Source organism: Pteronotus mesoamericanus, unplaced genomic scaffold, assembly GCF_021234165.1.
Source record: "Pteronotus mesoamericanus isolate MK-2021 breed Mesoamerican mustached bat unplaced genomic scaffold, CSHL_Meso_final scaffold_85, whole genome shotgun sequence".
Taxonomy (NCBI): Eukaryota; Metazoa; Chordata; class Mammalia; order Chiroptera; family Mormoopidae; genus Pteronotus; species Pteronotus mesoamericanus.
The window spans coordinates 59,524,399-59,545,853 of NW_026555329.1; the positions used below are offsets into that span (position 1 = coordinate 59,524,399).

The 21,455-nt window shown below is 37.1% G+C and overlaps 1 protein-coding gene across 2 annotated transcripts in view; it reads left to right on the forward strand.

Moving 5' to 3' along the window:
- Positions 1-21,455, forward strand: part of PTPRZ1 (protein tyrosine phosphatase receptor type Z1) — a 203,839-nt gene that overhangs the window by 181,241 nt on the left and 1,143 nt on the right. For both annotated transcript variants that reach the window (XM_054564622.1, XM_054564621.1), the window contains exons 21-29: positions 249-412; positions 2,172-2,307; positions 3,696-3,842; positions 9,005-9,098; positions 9,419-9,492; positions 11,705-11,833; positions 14,554-14,700; positions 19,621-19,763; positions 20,514-20,649. In XM_054564622.1, the coding sequence (XP_054420597.1) occupies positions 249-412; positions 2,172-2,307; positions 3,696-3,842; positions 9,005-9,098; positions 9,419-9,492; positions 11,705-11,833; positions 14,554-14,700; positions 19,621-19,763; positions 20,514-20,649 (1,170 nt within the window). The remainder of the gene's footprint in view (positions 1-248; positions 413-2,171; positions 2,308-3,695; positions 3,843-9,004; positions 9,099-9,418; positions 9,493-11,704; positions 11,834-14,553; positions 14,701-19,620; positions 19,764-20,513; positions 20,650-21,455) is intronic.

Genomic DNA, 21,455 nt, shown 5'->3' on the forward strand with positions numbered 1-21,455 from the left:
CATATTTGGAACATAATCTGCTTTACTCAAAGTATACTGGGTTAAGTACCTTGAGAGCAACATCTGGTATGACTGGTGTTTGACCAATCACCGGCCATGACAGCCTGGCCAAGTTGACACATGAAATGAACCATCACAAGTGAATGTACATTTTTGCTTCATTGTGCTCTGAATTCTAAGTTCCTGTTTAAGACCTCCATGTATTTTTGTGTCTATATTCCTGTTATTAGCCATGTGGTCTCTTTCAGGGCTCCCAAAAAGGAAGACCCAATGGGCGAGTGGTCACGCAGTACCACTACACACAGTGGCCTGACATGGGAGTGCCAGAGTACTCGCTGCCTGTGCTGAGCTTTGTCAGAAAGGCGGCCCTTGCCAAGCGCTATGCAGTGGGGCCTGTTGTTGTCCACTGTAGGTGAGTTTCACAGACAGGTTTCTAATGCATGGAATTGCTTATACAAGTAACAAGGGAAGCAATGGAACCAAGATTTTGCCAAAATGGGAATGATATCATGAAGTGGTTTCATGAGGAGAATGATATTACATGCTTGTTTTCTTAAGTATTAATCACTAGGAAATGCATATGACAGACTCAGAATTTGCTCTGTTTCAGAGCACCAGGTATTTTTATGATGTTTATCTTATTTGATTGTTTAATTGGGTTTCAACTTACTAAGTATGTGAAGCAGGCAGTACAATGTTTTGTCATTAAACATTTGTTGCAATACAGGGGTCGACAAAAGTAGGTTTACTGTTGTGAGCATGCAAAACAGAGAGCTTATTCTTGTATTATTATTTATGAATTATTGTATTATTTTTCCATATGAACGATGGTGAACCTACTTTTTCCCAACCTGCATATTGGCATGGGATAAAAATGGTTGAGAAACAATTCCTGTTCCTGGGACTTAACAGTCTTTGTAGAGTTATTGTGCCAGTTTACATTAGAGAAAACAAAGCACACAGAGTATAAGGACTTTGACAAAATGCTTTTATGTTGTTTAAAAACATAACATTACCTGGGATCTAAAACCCTTTCTCATTTTCCTGAGTTCTTTCTAATTACTGAATATGCTAACAACTAATTCTTGCCCAAGTATTTGAATTTCCAAGGGTAGGTGGATGATAAGAAACAATGATATACCAGAAAAAGATGAAATAATTTTGAAGGTTTCAGGTAATATTTTTCAGTTAACATAAAAGTAGCAGTAAATGTTTACTAGGTGTTGACTCATTGCTAAGTTTTATGACCACAAAAATCAAATTCATTTCTATGTTTAGTGTTTTTGTAAAGCAGTATCTGTTTTTGTAGAAGGAGGTATTATCCTTTGATATACAGTTTATCTGACATATTCTAATTACTTATCTCAGGAGTTATCATCAAACAAAATTTGAGACCTATCTTGAGTTTTTTAATCTGTTAGCCTGAAGATAAGCTGAGAGAAACAGGAAGATGCAAGAAAACTAGCCCTGAAGGTCAGGAATTGTTTCTGAGCAAATGGAGAAGGAACAGGGTATTGTGCAGAGCAGGCACTTATTTTCCACTCTAGCACTTTGTACTTGTCAGAGCCTCTGAAAAGAATCCCTGTCTATGAATTATGTCCCTTTGGTAGAGTCTTTGAAGAAGTCAGTAGATAATGGCCCTTTAGAAATGACTGAAGTTATTCTTTTTACCTCACGATCTCACTGAAATGATATTTTCCACTGCAAGCCTTATCAAATTATTTTTCCCATGAATGCAGAATGCTTTACAAACATGTCTACCTGACAACACAGACCCAGAGACCTTTTTCTTTCAGAATTTGATGAAGCTGCTGCTTTGATTTTTCTAAAGCTATTGTCTATTTTCTATCCTCTGATAAATAATATTTTCACTGTATAATATAAAATGAATAATAAATATAATTATTGAAAATAAAAATTCCCCAATAGAAATAGTCAGATTGTTTTGCAGTTTGACAGGTAGCAAAAACATTTTTAAACAGAAAAGTTTTGCTATATGAAGCATTATGCTTAACAACTAAACTGCTTATGGTTTGGGATTGCTAATTATTTCTTACAGGGCTCATTTGCTTGAGAAAATAAATTAATTTATGAGACAGCTAGTTGTGACCTATTTTCAAATTTATTCTATACTTGACATTGTAATAGTTTTTTCTTTGTGCTCTCTTTAGTGCTGGAGTTGGAAGAACAGGCACATATATTGTGCTAGACAGTATGTTGCAGCAAATTCAACATGAAGGCACAGTCAATGTATTTGGCTTCCTAAAACACATTCGTTCACAAAGAAATTATTTGGTGCAAACTGAGGTATGATAAAAAAGATAATTTTATTTATCTAAGGGTTGAAAAAGTCATTAAAATGTTAAAGTTGGATAGAGCAGACTTTGTATTACCAGGTGAATTAGTCTGATAGGGCTACCATAATAAAGTACTTCAAACCAGATGGTTTAAACAACAGATATGTATTGTCTCATAGTTCTAGGGGACAGAAAAAGTGCAAAATCAAGGCGTTGGCAGGGTCCTGCTGCCTCTGAAACCTCTAGAGAAAGATCTATTTTTTATTATCTCTTCACGCTTCTGGAGCCCCATGCGGTGCTAGGGTGGATCAGCATCATTTTAGTCTCCTTTGTCTTCAAATGGCTGTCTTCCCTCTGTGTCTGTGTCCAAATTTTCCTCTTATAAGGACACTAGTCACTACTCATTCTAACTAATTCTCTCTGCAATGACTCTATTTACAAATAAGATCACATTCTGAGAGAATGGTGGTTAAGGGCTTCAACAGATCATCTGGAGGATATAATTCAACCCATAACAGATAATTCCCTGTAAGTCATGAGTCGGCCAGCTAAATTTGTTTATTTTGTGACCAAATGGAGAATATCTTTAAGATAACACCAGTGACTGAGAATATTCAGAAAATGGGTAAGTTCAATCAACACTTCTTTCTGCTAGCAAAATCCTGAAGATTTTCCTGCACATAGTGAATGAATGGATTCCTTTTTGTTTTTAAAAAAGAATGAGTTATGCTGAAATTCTCTTTCTTTTTTGCCCCATATCTTTTACTCATCTGTGACACAGGACAAAGTCTATATATCAGTATTTGTTTTCACTATGTCTAAATAAAAATGAATGTAAATTGAAAATTATAGATGCAGCATGAAAGCAATCAGAAATATATGACTGACTAAAGCCAAACCACATTTCATTCGATGAAGGAAATGATATTCTAGCTGCATAAGATCAGAGAAGAGTCCTGTGGGTAAAAGAGAAGATAACTATTAAAAACTATACAAATAGTCGAGCTAAATTTTACAGACTGGCTAAAAGGAGAACTGGAATGAGCAGAGGGGAAGACCCATCAGAGGCATAAACGTCTGGAAGTCCTCAAGCACAATGTGGATGTGCACCTCAGGTTGAAGTATGGTCAGAAAGGCATTGTTTTGCCTCCTAAACCTTCCTGCCTCCTTCCCACAAATGTCAGTCCACCAGAAATAAAGAGAAAAGACTTAGGAAAAACTGTTCTGCTTCCTTTCCTCCACCTGACTTCTTGCCAGGCCTGATAAGCAATCTTTCATGGGTTTCTCTCTCCCCTTCGTAAAACTAATTTTGTGTGTCAATGGAAGGCACTGTTTTTATATCTAAATACACACTAGAAAAACCTGAAGTAATATTCCTTACTGTCTTTGTTTTGCCAGGAACAGTATGTCTTCATTCATGATGCACTGGTTGAGGCCATACTTAGTAAGGAGACTGAAGTGCCAGACAGTCACATTCACGCCTATGTCAATGCACTCCTCATTCCTGGACCCACAGGCAAAACAAAGCTCGAGAAACAATTCAAGGTGAGTCTTCTAAGAAGCCTCGTGGGTTTCACTGCAGAATTGAGTCTGCCTGCATCTTCGCATTTGAGTCGCCAAGGCCGTGTGGATGGGTTGAGAGCACTGTTGGCACGTTGGCTTGTACTGTTCTTTACAACAGACAATGAGGCCAAGCCACGTGGTAAATTTCAAGGAGAGCCTAAATTTTGACTGGTAAGAAGAAATGTTCTCAGAAACCCTAGACTAAGTTGTAAATGCAGACTTGGTCTGGGCAAGGAGGGCACAGAGCCTAACAGAATGAACAGACAGAACTTATAATACAGACTGTACAAGTGCTCTTTTTACTTTGAAAAACCCAGACCACTCAAGCATGAGTGCTGTGGCTCAGGCTGTTCATGCTGCTCTTTAGAAAAAATCTACCTCACTTGAAGCGCCTGAACTAGAATAGGCTACACCACAACAAGAGCTTCTTCAGCCCTGTTTCTCCCACTCACCCTGGCACAAGGCAATGAACTAGGGAGAGGGGAGTATTTTGTTCAATAGCATTCCTGCTGCAACCCAACTTCCAGAAATCAGTCAGCAAAGAATTCAGATAGCAGATGTGACCAGGCCTGCCTGCTGAGGAGGGGCATTTGCAGAGTCGTGGCTGCCAGAGGCTCCATGTTATTTCTGCACTAACCTCTTACTTTCCAGGATTTCTAGAGAAACAGGGCCAATATACGAAGAAGGAATATCTAGGGAGAATTAGGAAGACTTTGGAAAAATCCAGGAGAATTAGTTAACAAACCTCGAGATATCAGTTTTTTCTCTTTTTTTCCCCAGCCTACAACAAAGAGGATGTTGTGACTATTAACTGTTTCTGACTTTTTGCCACCCTAGTCAGCACCCTTTGCATTTTGGAGGAGTAAGAGAAAGACCAGGGGAGAATGCTGAACTTAGAAGCTGCAGTCAGGAAAACATAAAATGTTTTACTCAGCCATTCTTATGTGAGTCATAAAGGATCACTTTAAGGAAAGTAGAAATGTATAGTATGGCCCAGAAAAGATAATAAGGGAATATAAAATATTAACATTGGGCTGTTAGGATAGCTTTTCCCTATATTGAAAAATGAATGTGTATTGCCCATCTTCAACAGAGTTCCCATTTAAATATGATATACCCTCCACACAATTACATAAGAGAATTGACATGTCTTACATTGGATAACCCAAGATCAAATGCAAATATCAATTATGATGTGAGACTCCAATGAAAAAGAGACACATTTTGTGGGTGCCCCATCCTGCAAAGATCCCCAGTTCACCATGGATGAAATAATGAGTTGTTCCAGACACCAACTGCCTGCCAAGAAAAGGGGGTGGCAATTCCCTCTAGTGGGGAATTCCCTGAGCCCTTCTCTGAAATGGCTTTTACTGGGAATGATATTTTCAGGAATATACAGCATATATGCAAAGCTTATCCGTCCCCATCAGAGAGGTATAAATAGCAATAAGAGGAATACATAGATCAGCCTCGGGTTAGGGTCTGTCAGATATACTGACACCTGATGATTATTAAGCCAAGGTTCAGGGGCTCAGGAATCTTTTCTCCTGGTTTGAGACTAAACACTTGATTTTTCCTTATCAGGGCAGTGCGAAACAGAGCAAGCTTCAGTAAATACAATGCATTCTTTAGGCCAGATTTCCAAGGGTGCCCTCAGTGCCAGTATCAGGCCCTGTCTGCCACCCAGCATTTCCAGTTTTCTGGCCGAAACATACAAGGCCTTTTTCAAGGTCTAGTTCACTAGGGGCTACAATTCCTGATATCATACAAGGTGGTCCCCAACAACATTTGACTCTGTTTCCTGTTAACATGATAACTAAGAAAATGTAGGAGTGTTTCTGTGTATGTGAACACTTTTTCTTAAATGTAAGAAAAGGAATTTACTCAACTTGGTTCATAAAAATTTTTTGAAATACATTGCATGTCTACTTATTCACCAAATACTTATTAGATACCTATCACATGCCAGGCTTTGTATTTGGTAGTGATTTTAAAATTAACATAGAAAAAAAGAACCAAAAAACCCAAAGCAATACTGAAAAATAAGGAATTGAAATTTATTGTACTGCATATAGAAGACATTATGCAGATATAATTATTAATATTTAAAAACAAATAATCAAGAGAAACCATGCCCATGTGGAAATTATGTGATTGATATGATGTTACAAATGAATAGGAAAAGATGAACTTATTAATAAATAATATTGGGACAATTCCAATGTGAAAACAAGTAAAATTAGGTCCCTACTGCACCTGAAACACTAAAATTATTCAATATGGACTGTATGTACCTTAGAGTGAAAACAAAGTTTTATAACTACTACAGGAAAATATCTTCAAAGCCCTTCAGGGCAGAGAAGGACTTTTAAACAAAAACAAAATTTACAAAAATCTTAAGGAACAACTTAAACTAGGTGTAAATGTCTGTGTGATTAAAGAGAATGAAGTAATTTGCAACAGACTATAGATTTACATTGAAGATATAAATACCTAGTTTCCTGCCAACATGGAGGTGTAAGTATATGAGCTTTGCTTCCTTGTACAACCAAAAGAAGGATAACAACCAATTTAAAAACAAAACCCAAGAACTGCCAGAAAATTAAACTGCATGGAAGTCCAACAACCAAGGAGTTAAAGAAGAAACATTCATCCAGATTGGTGCATCACGAACCAAGAAATATGGCCCAAATCAAAGAAGATCAGAACTCCAGGAAAAAACTAAGCAACAAAGATATAGCCAAACTGTTAGATGCAGAGTTCAAACATTGATAATCAGGATGCTCACAGAAATGATTGAGTATGGTTACAAAATAAAGGAAGAAATGAAGGCTATGCAAAGTGAAATAAAGGAAAATATTTAGGGAAGCAACAGTGAAGGGAAGAAAACCAGGACTCAAATCAACAATTTGGAAATAAAAGAAGAAATAAACATCCAACTGAAACAGAATGAAGAAACAAGGATTCAAAAAAAAAAATGAGGAGAAGAGGCTGAGGAACCTCTGGGATAACTTTAAACATTCCAACATCCAAATCATAGGGGTGCCAGAAGGAGAAGAGGAAGAGCAAAAAATTGAAAACTTATTTGAAAAAATAATGAGGAAAACTTCCCCAGTCTGGTGAAGGAATTAGACATGTAAGTCCAGGATGCTCAGAGAGTCCCAAAGAAGTTGGACCCAGGAAGAAACACCAGGATATATCATAAGGAAATTGCCAAAGATTAAAGATAAGGAGAGAATCTTAAAATGAGAAAAGGAGAGAGTTAACTACAAAAGAGTTCCCTTAAGACTGTCAGATGATTTCTCAAAGAAACCTTACAGGCAAGAAGGGGCAGGAAAGAAGTATTCAAAGTCATGAAAGGCAAGGACCTACATCCAAGATTACGCTATCCAGCAAAGCTATCATTTAGAATGGAAGAGCAGATAAAGTGATTCCCAGATAAGGTAAAGATGAAGGAATTCATCATCACCAAGACTTTATTATGTGGAATGTTACAGGGACTTATCTAAGAAAAAGATCAGAAGCTATGAACAGTAAAATGACAACAAACTCACAACTAGCAACAACTGAACCTTAAAAAACCAAAAACTAAGCAAACAACTAAAACAGGAACAGAGTCACAGAAATGGAGATCACATAGAGAGTCATCAAAGGAGAGGGAGAGGGAGAGAATTGGGGAAAAGGTGCAGAGAATAAGAAGCATAATTGGAAGGTACAAGATAGACAGAGGGCGGTTAAGAATAGTATAGGAAATGGAGAAGCCAGAAAACTTACATGTATGACCAATGGACATGAACTAAGGGAGGGGAATGCTGGAGGGAGGGAGATAGAGGGCAGAGGGAGGTACAGGGCAGAAGGGACAAAAAAAGGGGGAAAAAGTGGGCACATGTTAATATGTTATACCTAAGTGAAGCCTCCAGAGCTGTACACAGTTTGCCATGCCTCCTTTTCCTTCTGACACAGTCCTCAGCAACATTCCAGGTGGTGAATACTCTGTTACCCGGAATTCCATGATGAACATGGGGATGCAGAAGAGAGTCCTAGAGCAGCCATCATGAACAAGTATATGAACATGAAATAAACCTTCATTGTTTTAAGCTATTGAGAATAGGGATTGCTTGTTACTATACTTTAGCCCAGCCCATCTTGGCTGCTATTGTACCAGTGTGTACACCTCAGTCTTTACCTTAAACAAAATTTACAAATACCTACCTTATAACGTAGAAAGCATGTCACCTCACCCAACATGAGTACACTGAATTACTCATGTGTCTATATATACCTCATACCTCATACCCTCTATTTCTCCTTATATAATTTGCCATAATATGTTGATATTTTCACCTATTATGAGTTTTCCAAAGACAGGAATCCTGTTTTTTCAAATATGTATCTCAATAGCAATGACCAAAAATTAAGTTAACAATAACAACAAAAAAAGGTCATAAAACCCCCCTACAATTCAATAAATGACAGTGAAGTAGAAATATGAAAAGGCATTCATCAAAGCTGAAATGGAAATTGCTGATGACACTAAAATTCCCCATCTCACAATAATTAATGAAATGCAGATGGAAACCATGATATAGCATTATTTCAACTGTCAGACTGTCAAAACTTAATTCTCTGTAAGAGCCCTCACATGTGTACACATACAGAAACATAGATGGGATATACATTGCTACAAAGTTTGACATAGCAAAACGTTGGAAATAAGCTGAACATTCAGTAATCGAGGAATAGGTAAATAGAAAGTACTAAAAAATGAATAAAATCCATTATGTGCACACACAAAGCATGCAGTTTTCTCCTAACTGTACCAGATTTAAGTGGGATAAATGGGGAGTGCACAGAGGAGGCCACAAGGAAGATCTTCCCAAAGCTGGAAGTCAAGCTAGACAGCAAGTGTTCTCTGCTTCTTTCATCTTTCCTGGTATAAAACATAAATGTGCCAGGGAGTTCCCTAAAACAAAGTTTAGTTCAAGGAATTATTGAACAGAGTCAGATATATTTATACTCAATATCTTACCTTGGTCAGGTGGTAGGTGTATATGAGTGTGTGTGTGTGTGTGTGTGTGTGTGTGTGTGTGTGTGTGTGTGACTTTAATGAAATAATCTGTATTTTTCCTTGATTTCTTTCTCAGCTCCTGAGTCAATCAAATATTCAACAGAGTGACTATTCTACAGCACTGAAGCAATGCAACAGGGAAAAGAACAGAACTTCTTCTATCATTCCTGGTAGGCTATGTTGAATATTGAAGAAAAGAACTTTTTTTCTTTTACAATGGAAGACTTTTAAGTAATTTGATAATATTTGTACATTTTAGGACAAAAGCAATATACTCGTATTTTAGTAATTATGCCAGACAATGTGAGTTTCAAAAAGGACTCTCAACCCCTGAAGTCTCACCTAAAACTGCAAAATACATAGTAAAATTAGCTTAAAAATCACAGATACTCAGCCTGAGAAACACAGCTGTTTTTTGCAAATTGTAGGGGGAGGGAGGCAGTGTGGCACTATGACCATGTTTGTTTACCATGGATGTTCTCTGTTGCAGTGGAAAGGTCAAGGGTTGGCATTTCATCCCTGAGTGGGGAAGGCACAGACTACATTAATGCCTCCTATATCATGGTAAGTCAGAGAGGTCACTGGGGGGATAGCCTGCCAGCTTGTGTTACCAGAACAGAAACCAGAGTGAGCTGCCTGACTCAGTAGCTGTGGACGTGGGCAGCAGCGCTGGAGGACAGAAGTCAGGTCTGATGACGTCAGGCCCATGGCCCACAGCAGCCACAGATCACAGCATTGCTTGGGGCTTTTATGCATGATGGGACTGGAGACACCTGCAAATAAGTGCGTTCAGGAACCAAATGCCTTTCAGGGACGATGAATAGACATAAAACATACACTCACACATCAAAGACAGGCTGTCTGAACACCAACAGTGTCCTGCTGCCAGAGGTGTGAAATTTGGCACTCTGCCATCGGGACTCTTGGAAAGTGAGAAATATAACTCTCCTCCAGATTGCCACCTACCGAGTGTAGGAGACAGGGTCCACAAGCCATTTTGATAAGTCTGCTCGTAGCACTGAAAGCTGTGTAAATATGGCCACAACACTTAACTGCTTATACCTCCACTTATCGTCTGTAAAATGGATATCACATTTTCTACCCCATGGTACTGCTGGGAGGAATAACTAACTTAAGGGGAAGAATGTTAGTGCTATATCTGACATAAAGGAAATGCCCCTAAACATTAACTAGAGTATCATATTACCAGTCACATGGTGTGCAAATAAAAAGACTGCCATGGCCTTCCAGCCAAGATGGAGGTATAGGTAAACATGCTTTACTTCCTCACACTATAGCAAAAATTACAACTAGACTATAAAACAAATATCACTCAGAATTGTCAGAAAATTGTGTTGTATGAAAGTCTGACCTACAAGGATTTAAAGAAGCCACATTCATCCATATGGGCCATGCTACTGAGAAAGAGAGCAGCCCTACCTAAATCACATAAACACAGGGAAGCTGCCAAAATGAGGAGACAAACAAATATGGTCCATATGAAAGAACAGAACAAAACTCCAGAAAAAGAACTAAGTGAAATGGAGACAAGCAACCTACCAGATGGAGTGTTAAAAACTCATTGGGTACATCAAAAGCATAAAAAGCACCAAGGGAAAAAAATGAAGGTTACATTAAGTGAAATAAAGAAAAATCTACAGGGAACCAGCAGTGGAAGGGAAGAAGCCAAGAATGAAATCAATGATTTGGAACACAAGGAAGAAAAAAATCATTCAATCAAAACAGCAAGAAGAAAGAAGAATTGAAAAAATGGAAGATAGGTAAAGAGCCTCTGGGACATCTTTAAAGGTACCAACAATGTCTGAATGATAGGTGTGCCAGAAGAAGAGGAAGAGCAAGAAATTGAAAAGTTATTTGAAAAATAATTAAAGAAAACTTCACTAATTGGGTGAAGGAAATAGACATACAAGTCCAGGAAGGAAAGAGAGTCTCACACAAGATGAACCCAAACAGGACCACACTAAGACACATCATAATTAAAATGCCAAAGGTTAAAGACAAAGAGAGAATCTTAAAAGGAGCAAGAGAAAAGGAGAGTTACCTGCAAAGGAGTTCCCATAAGATGGTCAGCTAATTTCTCAAAAGAAACTTTTCAAGGTAGAAGAGACTGATAAGAAGTATTCAAAGTGATGAAAAGCAAGACCCTACAATGTAGACTACTCTATACAGTGAAGCTATCATTTAGAATGGAAGGGTAGATAAAATGCTTCCCACACAAGGTAAAACTAAAGAAGTTCATCATCACCAAGATATTATTATATAAAATTCTAAAGGGGAGTTATATAGAAAAAGAAGACAAAAACGATGAATGTTAAATGGCAATAGAATTACAACTATCAATAATTGAATCCAAAGAACAAACTAAGAAAACAAGCAAATCAGGAACAGAATCATAGACATGGAGAGCATTTGGAGAATTATCAGTTGGGACAAGGAAGTGGGAGAATGGGGGAAAAGGTGCAGGGATTAAGAAGCACAAATTGGTAGGTACAAAATAGACAGGAGGATGTTAAGAACAGTATAGGAAATGGAGTAGCCAAAGAGCTTACATGTATGATCCCTGGACATGAACTAAGTGGAGGGGGGGTATTGCTGGAGGGAATGAGAGTACCGAGTGGAGGGTGGGAAAGGGAGAAACCTAAATAGCATAATCAATAAAATATATTTTCAAAAAGACTACCATAAGCTGATAAATGTTTTCTGAATATTTAAAGTCATATGCAGGTTTCTAGCTATCTTTTCTTTGATTCCGTAGGGTTATTATCAGAGCAATGAGTTTATCATCACCCAGCATCCTCTTCTCCACACCATCAAAGATTTCTGGAGGATGATCTGGGACCATAATGCCCAGCTGGTGGTTATGCTTCCTGATGGTCAAAACATGGTAAGTCCCTCAGGTTACTTTCAGTACTTTCCTCACGGGGGAAATACCAGGTCACAATGGTCAGAAGTCTAGTAAACAAACAAATAATATTTGTCAACTAATAAACTACTGTCATTGTAATATCACCTTGACTGCTATTGGGTTGGGTTTGGTTATGCAATCCAGTCTGAAATTGTTAAACAACAATTTTAAATAAGGATAGTTTAAAATTACTTTAATTTTAAGTATTTTGTGATACTACCTAAGAAAATTAGAATCACAATCATGAGTGAAGTCGAGCCATATGCTTCTAATTTTTTTAATAAAACCTAACAGGATATTAAGAGATTCCTTCACTTTAAGAAGATCTATAAAAAACCAAGTTAGAATAAACTGAATTCCTCATATCAGAAGGACATTTTTAGTGTCAAAAAAATAATGGAAATCCCTTTCTCCTTTTCATGTATATTTGTAGAACCCCAAAAATGAAATCAAAATAATATTTCATTTAGGCTTTGCATATATACCTAGAGATTAATTTCTTGTCCATAACGTTATGCTGACCATTCCAAATGATACTACAAATTGCTGAGCTCTTAAAACTTTTCTCTACCCTGTTGTCGATTATAGTCACAACTAATCTTTATTGTTGATAAACTAAGAAAGCAAAATAATACAATAGTTTAGGTACTTAAGTTTTATTCTTTAGATCAATCTGGTTTAAGACAATATTTTAAGCTAAATGTTGTAATTCATAAAATTCTGGCTAAGATGGAGGCATAGGTAGATAGGCTTAACTTCCTGGCACAACCTAAAGAAGGATAACAATGAATTTAAATACAAAAAGCAACGAGAACTTCCAGAAAATCAAACCATATGGGAAACTGACAACCAAGGAATTAAAGAAAAACCAGGGTGGAGAGGACATGTGGCAAGGCAGCAGCTGGCAGACTAGGCAATCCCACATTTGCATGTGGATAAACCGCAAGAAACAACGAGAGAGTGAGACAGACCATGCAATCCATGGTTCCAGCATGGGAAAATAAAGCCTCAAAATCTCAGGCTGTAAAAATATGTGGGGGTTGTGATGGTGGGAGAAACTTCCAGTCTCACAGCAGAGACCATTGGAGGTACCCAGTGGATCATAGAATATACACAAACCCATGCACACAGGAATAAGCACCAGGACAGCACCTTGAAGGATGCAATTCACTTGGGGGTCAGGGGAAGTGACCGAAAGTGTGGCAAGAGCCAAGCAAGCAGCATTGTTCCCTCTCTGACACCTCCCCTACATACAGCACCACAACCAGCGAAGTGGGTTGCCCCACATGGCAAATGCCTAAGGCTCTGCCCCTTACAACATAACAGGTGCATTGAGAAAAAGAAATATGGCCCAAATGAAAGAATAGGTCAAAACTCCAGAAAAATAACTAAGCAACGAGGAGATAGCCAACCTATCAGATGGAGAGTTCTAAACACCTGTAATCAGGATGATCAGAGAAATGATTGAGTATGGCTGCAAAATAAAGGAAGAAACAAAGGCTATACAAAGTGAAATAAAGGAAAATATTCAGGGAACCAACAGTGAAGAGAAGAAAACCAAGACTCAAATCAATGATTTGGAACAAAGGAAAAAATAAGAATTGAGCTGGAACAGAATAAAGAAACAAGAATTAAAATAAATGAGAAGAGGCTGAGGAACCTCTAGAACAACTTTAAACATTCCAACATCTGAATCATAGGCGTGCCAAATGAGAAGAGGAAGAGCAAGAAATTTAAAACTTATTTGAAAAAATATTGAAAAAAAAACTTCCCCAATCTGGTGAAGGAAATAGACATACAAGTCCAGGAAGGTCAGAGACTCCCAAAGAGGAACATGCCAAGACACATCATAATGAAATTGCCAAAGATTAAAGATAAGGAGAGAATCTTAAAAGGAGCAAGAGGAAAAGAGAGAGTTACCTGCACAGGAGTTCCCATAAGACTGTAAGCTGAGTTCTGAAAAGAAACCTTACAGACAAGGGGCTGGAAAGAAGTATTCAAAGTCATAAAAAGCAAAGACCTACATCCAAGATTACTCTATCCAGCAAAGCTATCATTTAGAATGGAAGGACAGATAAAGTGCTTCCCAGATAAGGTCAAATTAAAGGAGTTCATCATCGCCAAGCCCTTATTATATGAAATGTTACAGGGACTTATCTAAGGAAAAGAAGAAGATCAAAACTATGAACAATAAAATGAAAACTCACAATTATCAACAACTGAACCTAAAAAACAACATCAAAAACTAAGCAAACAACTAGAACAGGAACAGATCACAGAAATGGAGAGCACATGGAGGGTTATCAGCAGGGAGGGGAGAATGGGGGAGAAATTACATGGAATAAGAAGCATAATTGGAAGGTACAAGATAGAAAGGGGGAGGTTAGGAATAGTATAGGAAATGGAGAAGCCAAGAAACTTATATGTCCAACCCATGGACATGAACTAAGGGTGGGAAATGCTGGAGGGAATGAGTATACTGGGCACAGGGTGATAAAGAGAAGGAAGAAGGGACAATCGTAATACTAAAATCAATAAAATATCCTAAAAAAAATAAACCAGAAAAGAAAGACTAAATTTTGTGATTCAAAGAAAAATTTGAGTTGAATTTTTATGGAACCAGTTAACTTCATGTTACAGCCTGTTTAATAAGATATTTTATTAAAATTTAGTGTTTTCTTTTGTTTTTAATTCTCCAGGCAGAAGATGAATTTGTTTATTGGCCAAATAAAGATGAGCCTATAAATTGTGAGAGCTTTAAGGTCACTCTTATGGCTGAAGAACACAAATGCCTGTCTAATGAAGAAAAACTTTTAATTCAAGATTTTATCTTAGAAGCAACACAGGTATGGATACAATTTAAGTGACAAATTTTCATCTTAAGAATTTGTTAAATATATGCTCATTTAAGGATCTTTTCTAGCAATAAAAACAAGGAATCTGATTTTTGACAAATCGAGACAGATTAAATAATAAATTTTACTTGTCACTTTCATTTTCAAAATCTGATAGAATTCCTAAATAATTAGTAATCACTAAACAACAAGGTTCCTGACTCCTATACACACAGGAAATCAGAGATTTCTCTTTTTACTTCAAGCAGTTCCTGATAGAATTTTAGTTGAATGTAAGTGCAGTAAAAAAAAAAAAAAAAGGAATCAATTCTAATTTTTAAGTGATAATGCAAATGCTCACCTTGGATACCCCTAAGTAAAATGGAAAAGATAATACCTACTGAACTAATTCATTGCTCTCCAGCAAAGTACTAGTTTATAAGTGAAGAAGTGCTTTGAAAATGTGCAGTACAATGAACTACAATTATTTTTATTAAACTCTCAATTATCTGTAGCCCTTATTCTAAATTATATGTCAACACTTACATAATTACAGTAAAGTACATTATTTATTGTATAGCTATACAGAAATACTAAAAGATACTAGGAATCATGAATAAAGCACATGAGAGTCTCAAAATACCTTCTCAATCAGAAATCATGTTTTAAATGGTTTAAATACTTTACTTTACAATACCCTATTTCTGAAACTGGTACACCATATATGGTATGTAAGAAGATTCACTATTCTATAGAATATTTTTTTTTATTTTTTTAATTTATTTACTTTTTAAATACATTTGTCTCTTGAATGACCAAAACATATAAATTTGATAATGCAAGTAAATTAATAATGTAAACATTGCAATGGAGTGGTATCCTACTAGATTAAAATCTCCCCTAAAAGAAACATGTTAATCATGGTCTGGATGGGCAGTGTGGCCTTGGGAGTGACTTACATTCCTTATTGTAAAATGAAGGGCAGAATCCGGAAAAATCCTAAGACTTCTGAGGGCTCTTTAACATTCTGTGCTAATTTCCACCTGTAACTATTTATTAACACTTCAGAATCACCCTACATTCAGATCTGTAGTCTCTCATGCCCTTCTCCCATAAAAGTTTATTACGTCAACAATAAAAATAAAGTTAAAGAAAATAAAAAATAAAATGACACAAACAAAAAAAGTTTATTATGAGAGTAACAATCATTAGATACCCATATCCTGTCATACCCATTTTCCTGATTACTGATCATGTCTAATATCTATGTTGGCCTTGGATAATAAGCCAATTTTTCTCATGGCATTATGCAGAAAATAAACATTCATGATTGATCCTGCAACATGGCAGTGAGTGGGGGGAGTGCCACTGCAGGTCGCTGCTCATCCAGGTGTCAGGGACAGAGCACATTGCAGGAAGCGCGGTGCTCCAGAATCTGAGGGTTACCATCCGGGGCCAGCTTAGATGGGAGCAGGGACTCTGAATCCCGCAGAACATGTCCTGCGCTTGTCACGGATAGGGAGAATAAACACGAGTAGTCACAAACACTTCCCTGTTTGCCAGGAGAGGGGACATGGCACATCCCTCTAGTGGAGAAGGCCCCGAGTCCCTTTGTTCAAAGGTTTTTATTGAAAAGTTTATCAGTGGAGCTAGGTAACAGGAATGCACAGGTTATCTCATTACATCAGTATGTTAATGTTCACAGAGAATGGGTGATGTTTTGAAGTAAACAAATGGCAGGAACACACTGATTTACATGGGTCCAAGAGGAGACTAGTAAACAAGAGAGACAACTAAACAGGAGAGCATAATAAACATGAGTGCCTCAGGACATAGGATTAGGGTCTGTGAATAATGTAAATTTCCTTCCCAGCATGGGCTGGCTATAGCTTCTGAGGGAAGAACAAAGCACACTTTAAAGAATTTACTTTTAGGCCTGATTTCCCCAGGAACCGCCAGATCTGGTTTAGGACTGACTCTGATATTGTTTCGAGCCTGAGCCAGGCATGGGGAGGGAGCCACCAAGAGACGAGGAGACTTCATTCAGATAGAATGAGGACTGCGGCCATGTCCAAGCCGAGCCAAGGGGTGCAGGCCTTTTTGCCCTTTCTCCATGTCCCCCAATTTCTTTTCTGCTGCCAATATCAGATCAAGATCTGTCTTAGGTTGTCATCTCTGCATGAGATAACTTACCCATCATGGATCACCAACTATCAACAGCAAAGCACAGAGGCAGGAGCTACACCTCTATCAGGGGGCACAGGTTATGTCTCCTCAGGGGCCTGTTTCTCCAAGGCCTCCCTGATTATTTCCAGCCTTTGGGCCCTCCAGCCTGTTGCTGGGGTTACAGTTCCTGAAACCAGACAGGGCATTTCCCAACATGATCCCACTTCCGTTTGTCTCCCATATGTAAATTAGCTATTGTGAATATTTTGATCACTCAGGAGTCAGACATAGGGATAGGCAGAATTTCTAAAATAATAGTAAAAGAAGAGGGAAAGACTGAGGTGAGCAGGTTCATAGCTTAGGCATTTACAGGCACTTCCCCACTCCCCCGACTCACCAAAAAATAATCACAGGTTTTGAGGTTGGTAGAGGAGTGAGAGTCAATACTACAGAGACCAGAATTTGTTTCAGTGTTCAAGAGGTTTGCAGTTAAGCTACCAAATCAAGAGCTGTATACCTTTATTTACTTATCTGTTATACGAGTTTTTAAATTATTAAATATTGAATGGATTAAAAAGAATATCCATAAAATATGTACAAGGTATAAAAATGACAATGTAAGTGAATTCAAGGAAAATAACACAGCCTTTCCATTTGAAGTCCCTCACGAGTCCCCCATGCCATTCCATCCTTTCTTCCCATCAGAAGCAGCCATTCTGAAACCCTGTTTATCTGTCTCCTGGTCTACTCTCTAATTTGATCTTTTGTCTTTGTATTCTTTAACATTGTGTTCTTTAGTTTTGAATCTTTTTGAACTTCATATAAATCATATTCTGTATATTTTGTAGAGGTTGTTCACTTTTCTTCAATATGATGCTGCTGAGAATAACCCATGTTTTGAGCACAGTTCCAATTCATTTAATTCTACTGTTTAGCATTCCAGTTGATAAATATACTTTTATTCTACATTTGGGTTATTACCTGTTTGTATTTGTTTATTTTGTTTTGCTATTGCAAGCAATACTGTTATAAATATTTTTATTTTTCTTCTTTGTATTGATTTTTAGAGAGAAAGGAAGGGCTTTAAAGAGAAAGGAAGGGCATCAGAGAGTGGGGAGAAGCAGGGAGAGAAAGAGGGAGAGAGAGGAAGGGAGAGAAACCTCAATTTCTTGTTCTACTTATTTATGTATTCCTAGATTATATTCCTGTATGTACTCTGACTGGGGATCCAACCAGAAACCTTAGCATTTTCCTAACCAGCCTGGGGGAATGCTTTGACCAACTGAGCTACCCAGCCAGGGCCATGAATATTTTTCAACACATGCAGAATTTTCTGTTGAGAATGTCTAGGAATTACCCCGTGGGGTCATTGGCTTGAGCTTCTTCAACTTTCTGCAACTTCATTAAGTAATGCCAATATTGTCCAAAGATGGTCTGCCAGTCCATCCACCTGTCCATCAGGAGTGCATAAATGATTTGGAATCTCCACCTCCACACCAGTGTTACAATGGGAATGATGTGGCATCTCATGGTGGATATAATTTGCCTTTCTCTTTTTAAAAATCATGTTGGATATCTTTACGTCACACTTTGTGAAGTTTCTGTTCATGATTTTTGTCCATTGTTCTATTAAGTTATTTACCATATTCTTAGTGATTAACTGGAAGTCCTTTCAGAGTCTGGATACTAATCTTTTGTCAACTATATATGTTACCTCCTTTCCAGTTTGTGATTTGACTTCTTTCGTTGTGATTTTTCTCTTTCTTTCTTTCTTCCTTTCTTCTTTCTTTCTTTCTTTCTTTCTTTTGTGAATAACAGTTCTAATGTTTAATCCATATGAATATGTTAAGCTTCCTTCCCCATTTTTATAAGGAAATCATCTGATGTCTTTAAAAAAATCCCTTGTTAACTTGAAACTTTTTCCCTTTTACTCCCTTTTCTTAATATTTTATAACTGCACCTGGAATTAACATGTTTTACTGTTTTGTGAGACAAGGATCCAATTTCATTGTTTTCCATGTGGATAACCACTGTCTCAGCATCCTTTATTGATCAGCAATACCAGTTCTTCTATAAATCAAATTAATATTGTATACATATGGGCTTGTTTCTGGGTCTCTATTTATTCCATTGGTTTCTTCGTTCATCCCTCTGCCAAAACTATAGTCTTACTTATTCTTATAGGACACTAGAATCCTTGATATCTAATGATATAATCCTTTATATTGTTTTTCTTCTTTAGCAGTCTCTCGGCTATTTTGGACTTCTATGCTTCCATATAAAATCTAGGTTCTGCTGCTTGTTTTTAAGGGACTTAAAAAGTCACACAGGCTGTTTGGTCACTTAAGCAAGAATCAGAACTGGGACCAGATTGGAACCTAGAACTCCACCCTCTTTGCCAGCATCTTCCCCTCTCTGTCTTCCCTTAATTAAACTGAGTAATGCTGGTATTTGAAAATTTATATGCCATTTTTAAAATAAATTTTAATACCCAAGATTTTTTTTGGTACGTACTTTCATAGTTCAATTGGCATCATATTCTCATAAATAAGGTTTATCATTAGAATAAAAAGAGTGATATCTATACATGATAGATGTGGCCTCAGAGCACTTCCTTCCATGGAGGCCAGGCTAACACTACTGTTGCTCATTCTTGCTTGCCATTTGCTTTGATTACCTTCCTCTAATTCCTGATTTTCCTCAATAATTCTATTCAGTAACCAATATAATTCTGTTAAAAGCATGAATTTTTCTTTCTTCTTATAGGATGATTATGTACTAGAAGTAAGACATTTTCAGTGTCCGAAATGGCCAAATCCAGATAGCCCCACTAGTAAAACTTTTGAACTTCTAAGTATTATCAAAGAAGAAGCTGCCAGTAGGGATGGACCCATGATTGTTCATGATGAGTAAGTCCCGCACTTTAAATTATTTCATGCCTTAACATCTTTTGGGTGTACGTATATTTCTATGGTCTTTGTACTCACTTACTGCTTTGGACCAATTGTGGTAATGCAGTCAGGGTGGATTATCTGCTTTTTATGGACAAGATTGACACAGAAATTTTTTATTTCACCTCTCTTGGAGCTCCTGTTGAAGGCAGGAGATGGGTGTGTGATCACAGCAATGTGCTTTTGTACTGTAACTGAGAACACTTTCGGTGATGGTTCAGCTTTAGCATTTGAATTTTTACAGGTGCTATCCAGAGACATTTCTTAGCCATTGACTTCTTGGGATAGGAATAAAATAGATATTTTTTTTATTTACCAGAAACAGAAATCTTTATCCAACAGTTCTTTTCAATTTCTCTTATAAGCCAATAAAAAAATGCATGTGCTGGAATTAGATGTTATATACATATTATATGTAATGCATATAATATAACATATATTATGACCTTAGATCATTCAAATTTATTGCCAGCTTCTAGTAAAAGTAAATCTTAATCTTCCATAAAGTATCCCATTATGAATATAATGAACATTTGTGAGTGTTTTATAAACTATAAACCATAGTTTTATGCACAATAAAGGAAGGAAATTCATTAGAAATTTCAGTGTTCTTACTGCAAATTTGTCAAAGCTACATACTCTGTGGCTTCCAAATGTGTAAGTTTAACGCATCTGAACAGAGTCTTTGTCCCTTCCCTTTGTTTCAAGGCAAGGAGGAGTGACAGCAGGAACTTTCTGTGCTCTGACAACCCTTATGCACCAACTAGAAAAAGAAAATTCCATGGATGTTTACCAGGTAGCCAAGATGATTAATTTGATGAGGCCAGGAGTCTTTGCTGACATTGTAAGTAATAAAGCAGTGAACCAAACTTTTCACTGTTAGAGAACTACTTACTTCCTAGAGGCTACCAAAATCGTTTTATCATATATCAGGAAAAAAAAATCACATTGACTGAAGCATTGGAATGTAGTTTTCAAGCTGAATTACAAGTTATGTTATCCACAGTCCACAGGACTGGAACTATAAATAATAAACATTAAATTTTATCTTCTAGAAAATTGATAGATAAAAATGTTAAGTCACATGTATACCTTTTTACAAGGCCTATTGTAATTCTGCAAATATTCTTAGTAGAAGCACTAACTACTATGACATATTCAACAAAATAATATTTTCCTGAAGTTCAAGTTCTGCTTAGCTCAGACAACCATCAGAAAACAAGCCTCAAAGTCTTAAACTTCTGAAGTTTTTACTTTTTCTTCAATGAAATTTAATTTCTTAAGTTAACAAATGGCTAATTCTACGGTAATTTTTAAAATAAAGGGAAACTTGGACAATCAAAAAAAGAGACATATTGCATCTGGAGAAATAAGTCTCAACACTGAAAATAATCTGGAAGTTTTTATTATTGTAGAAATATGGATGAAAAAATAGTAGGAAACAGTGCAAAGGGGCCAATGGGAGAAACTTATAGGGATATGGAAGGGTATGCTTGCCTTCAGCTCCCTTGTCTGTGCATGTATTGGGGGCTTTTAAAAGGCCCATCCTTCAAGCTCCAGCCCAAACCCACTGACCAAAGGACAAGGTAAACCTTGCATACCTGCACTTCAGAAGATCCTCTATTAAATATCTTATTAATGTAAGTTGAG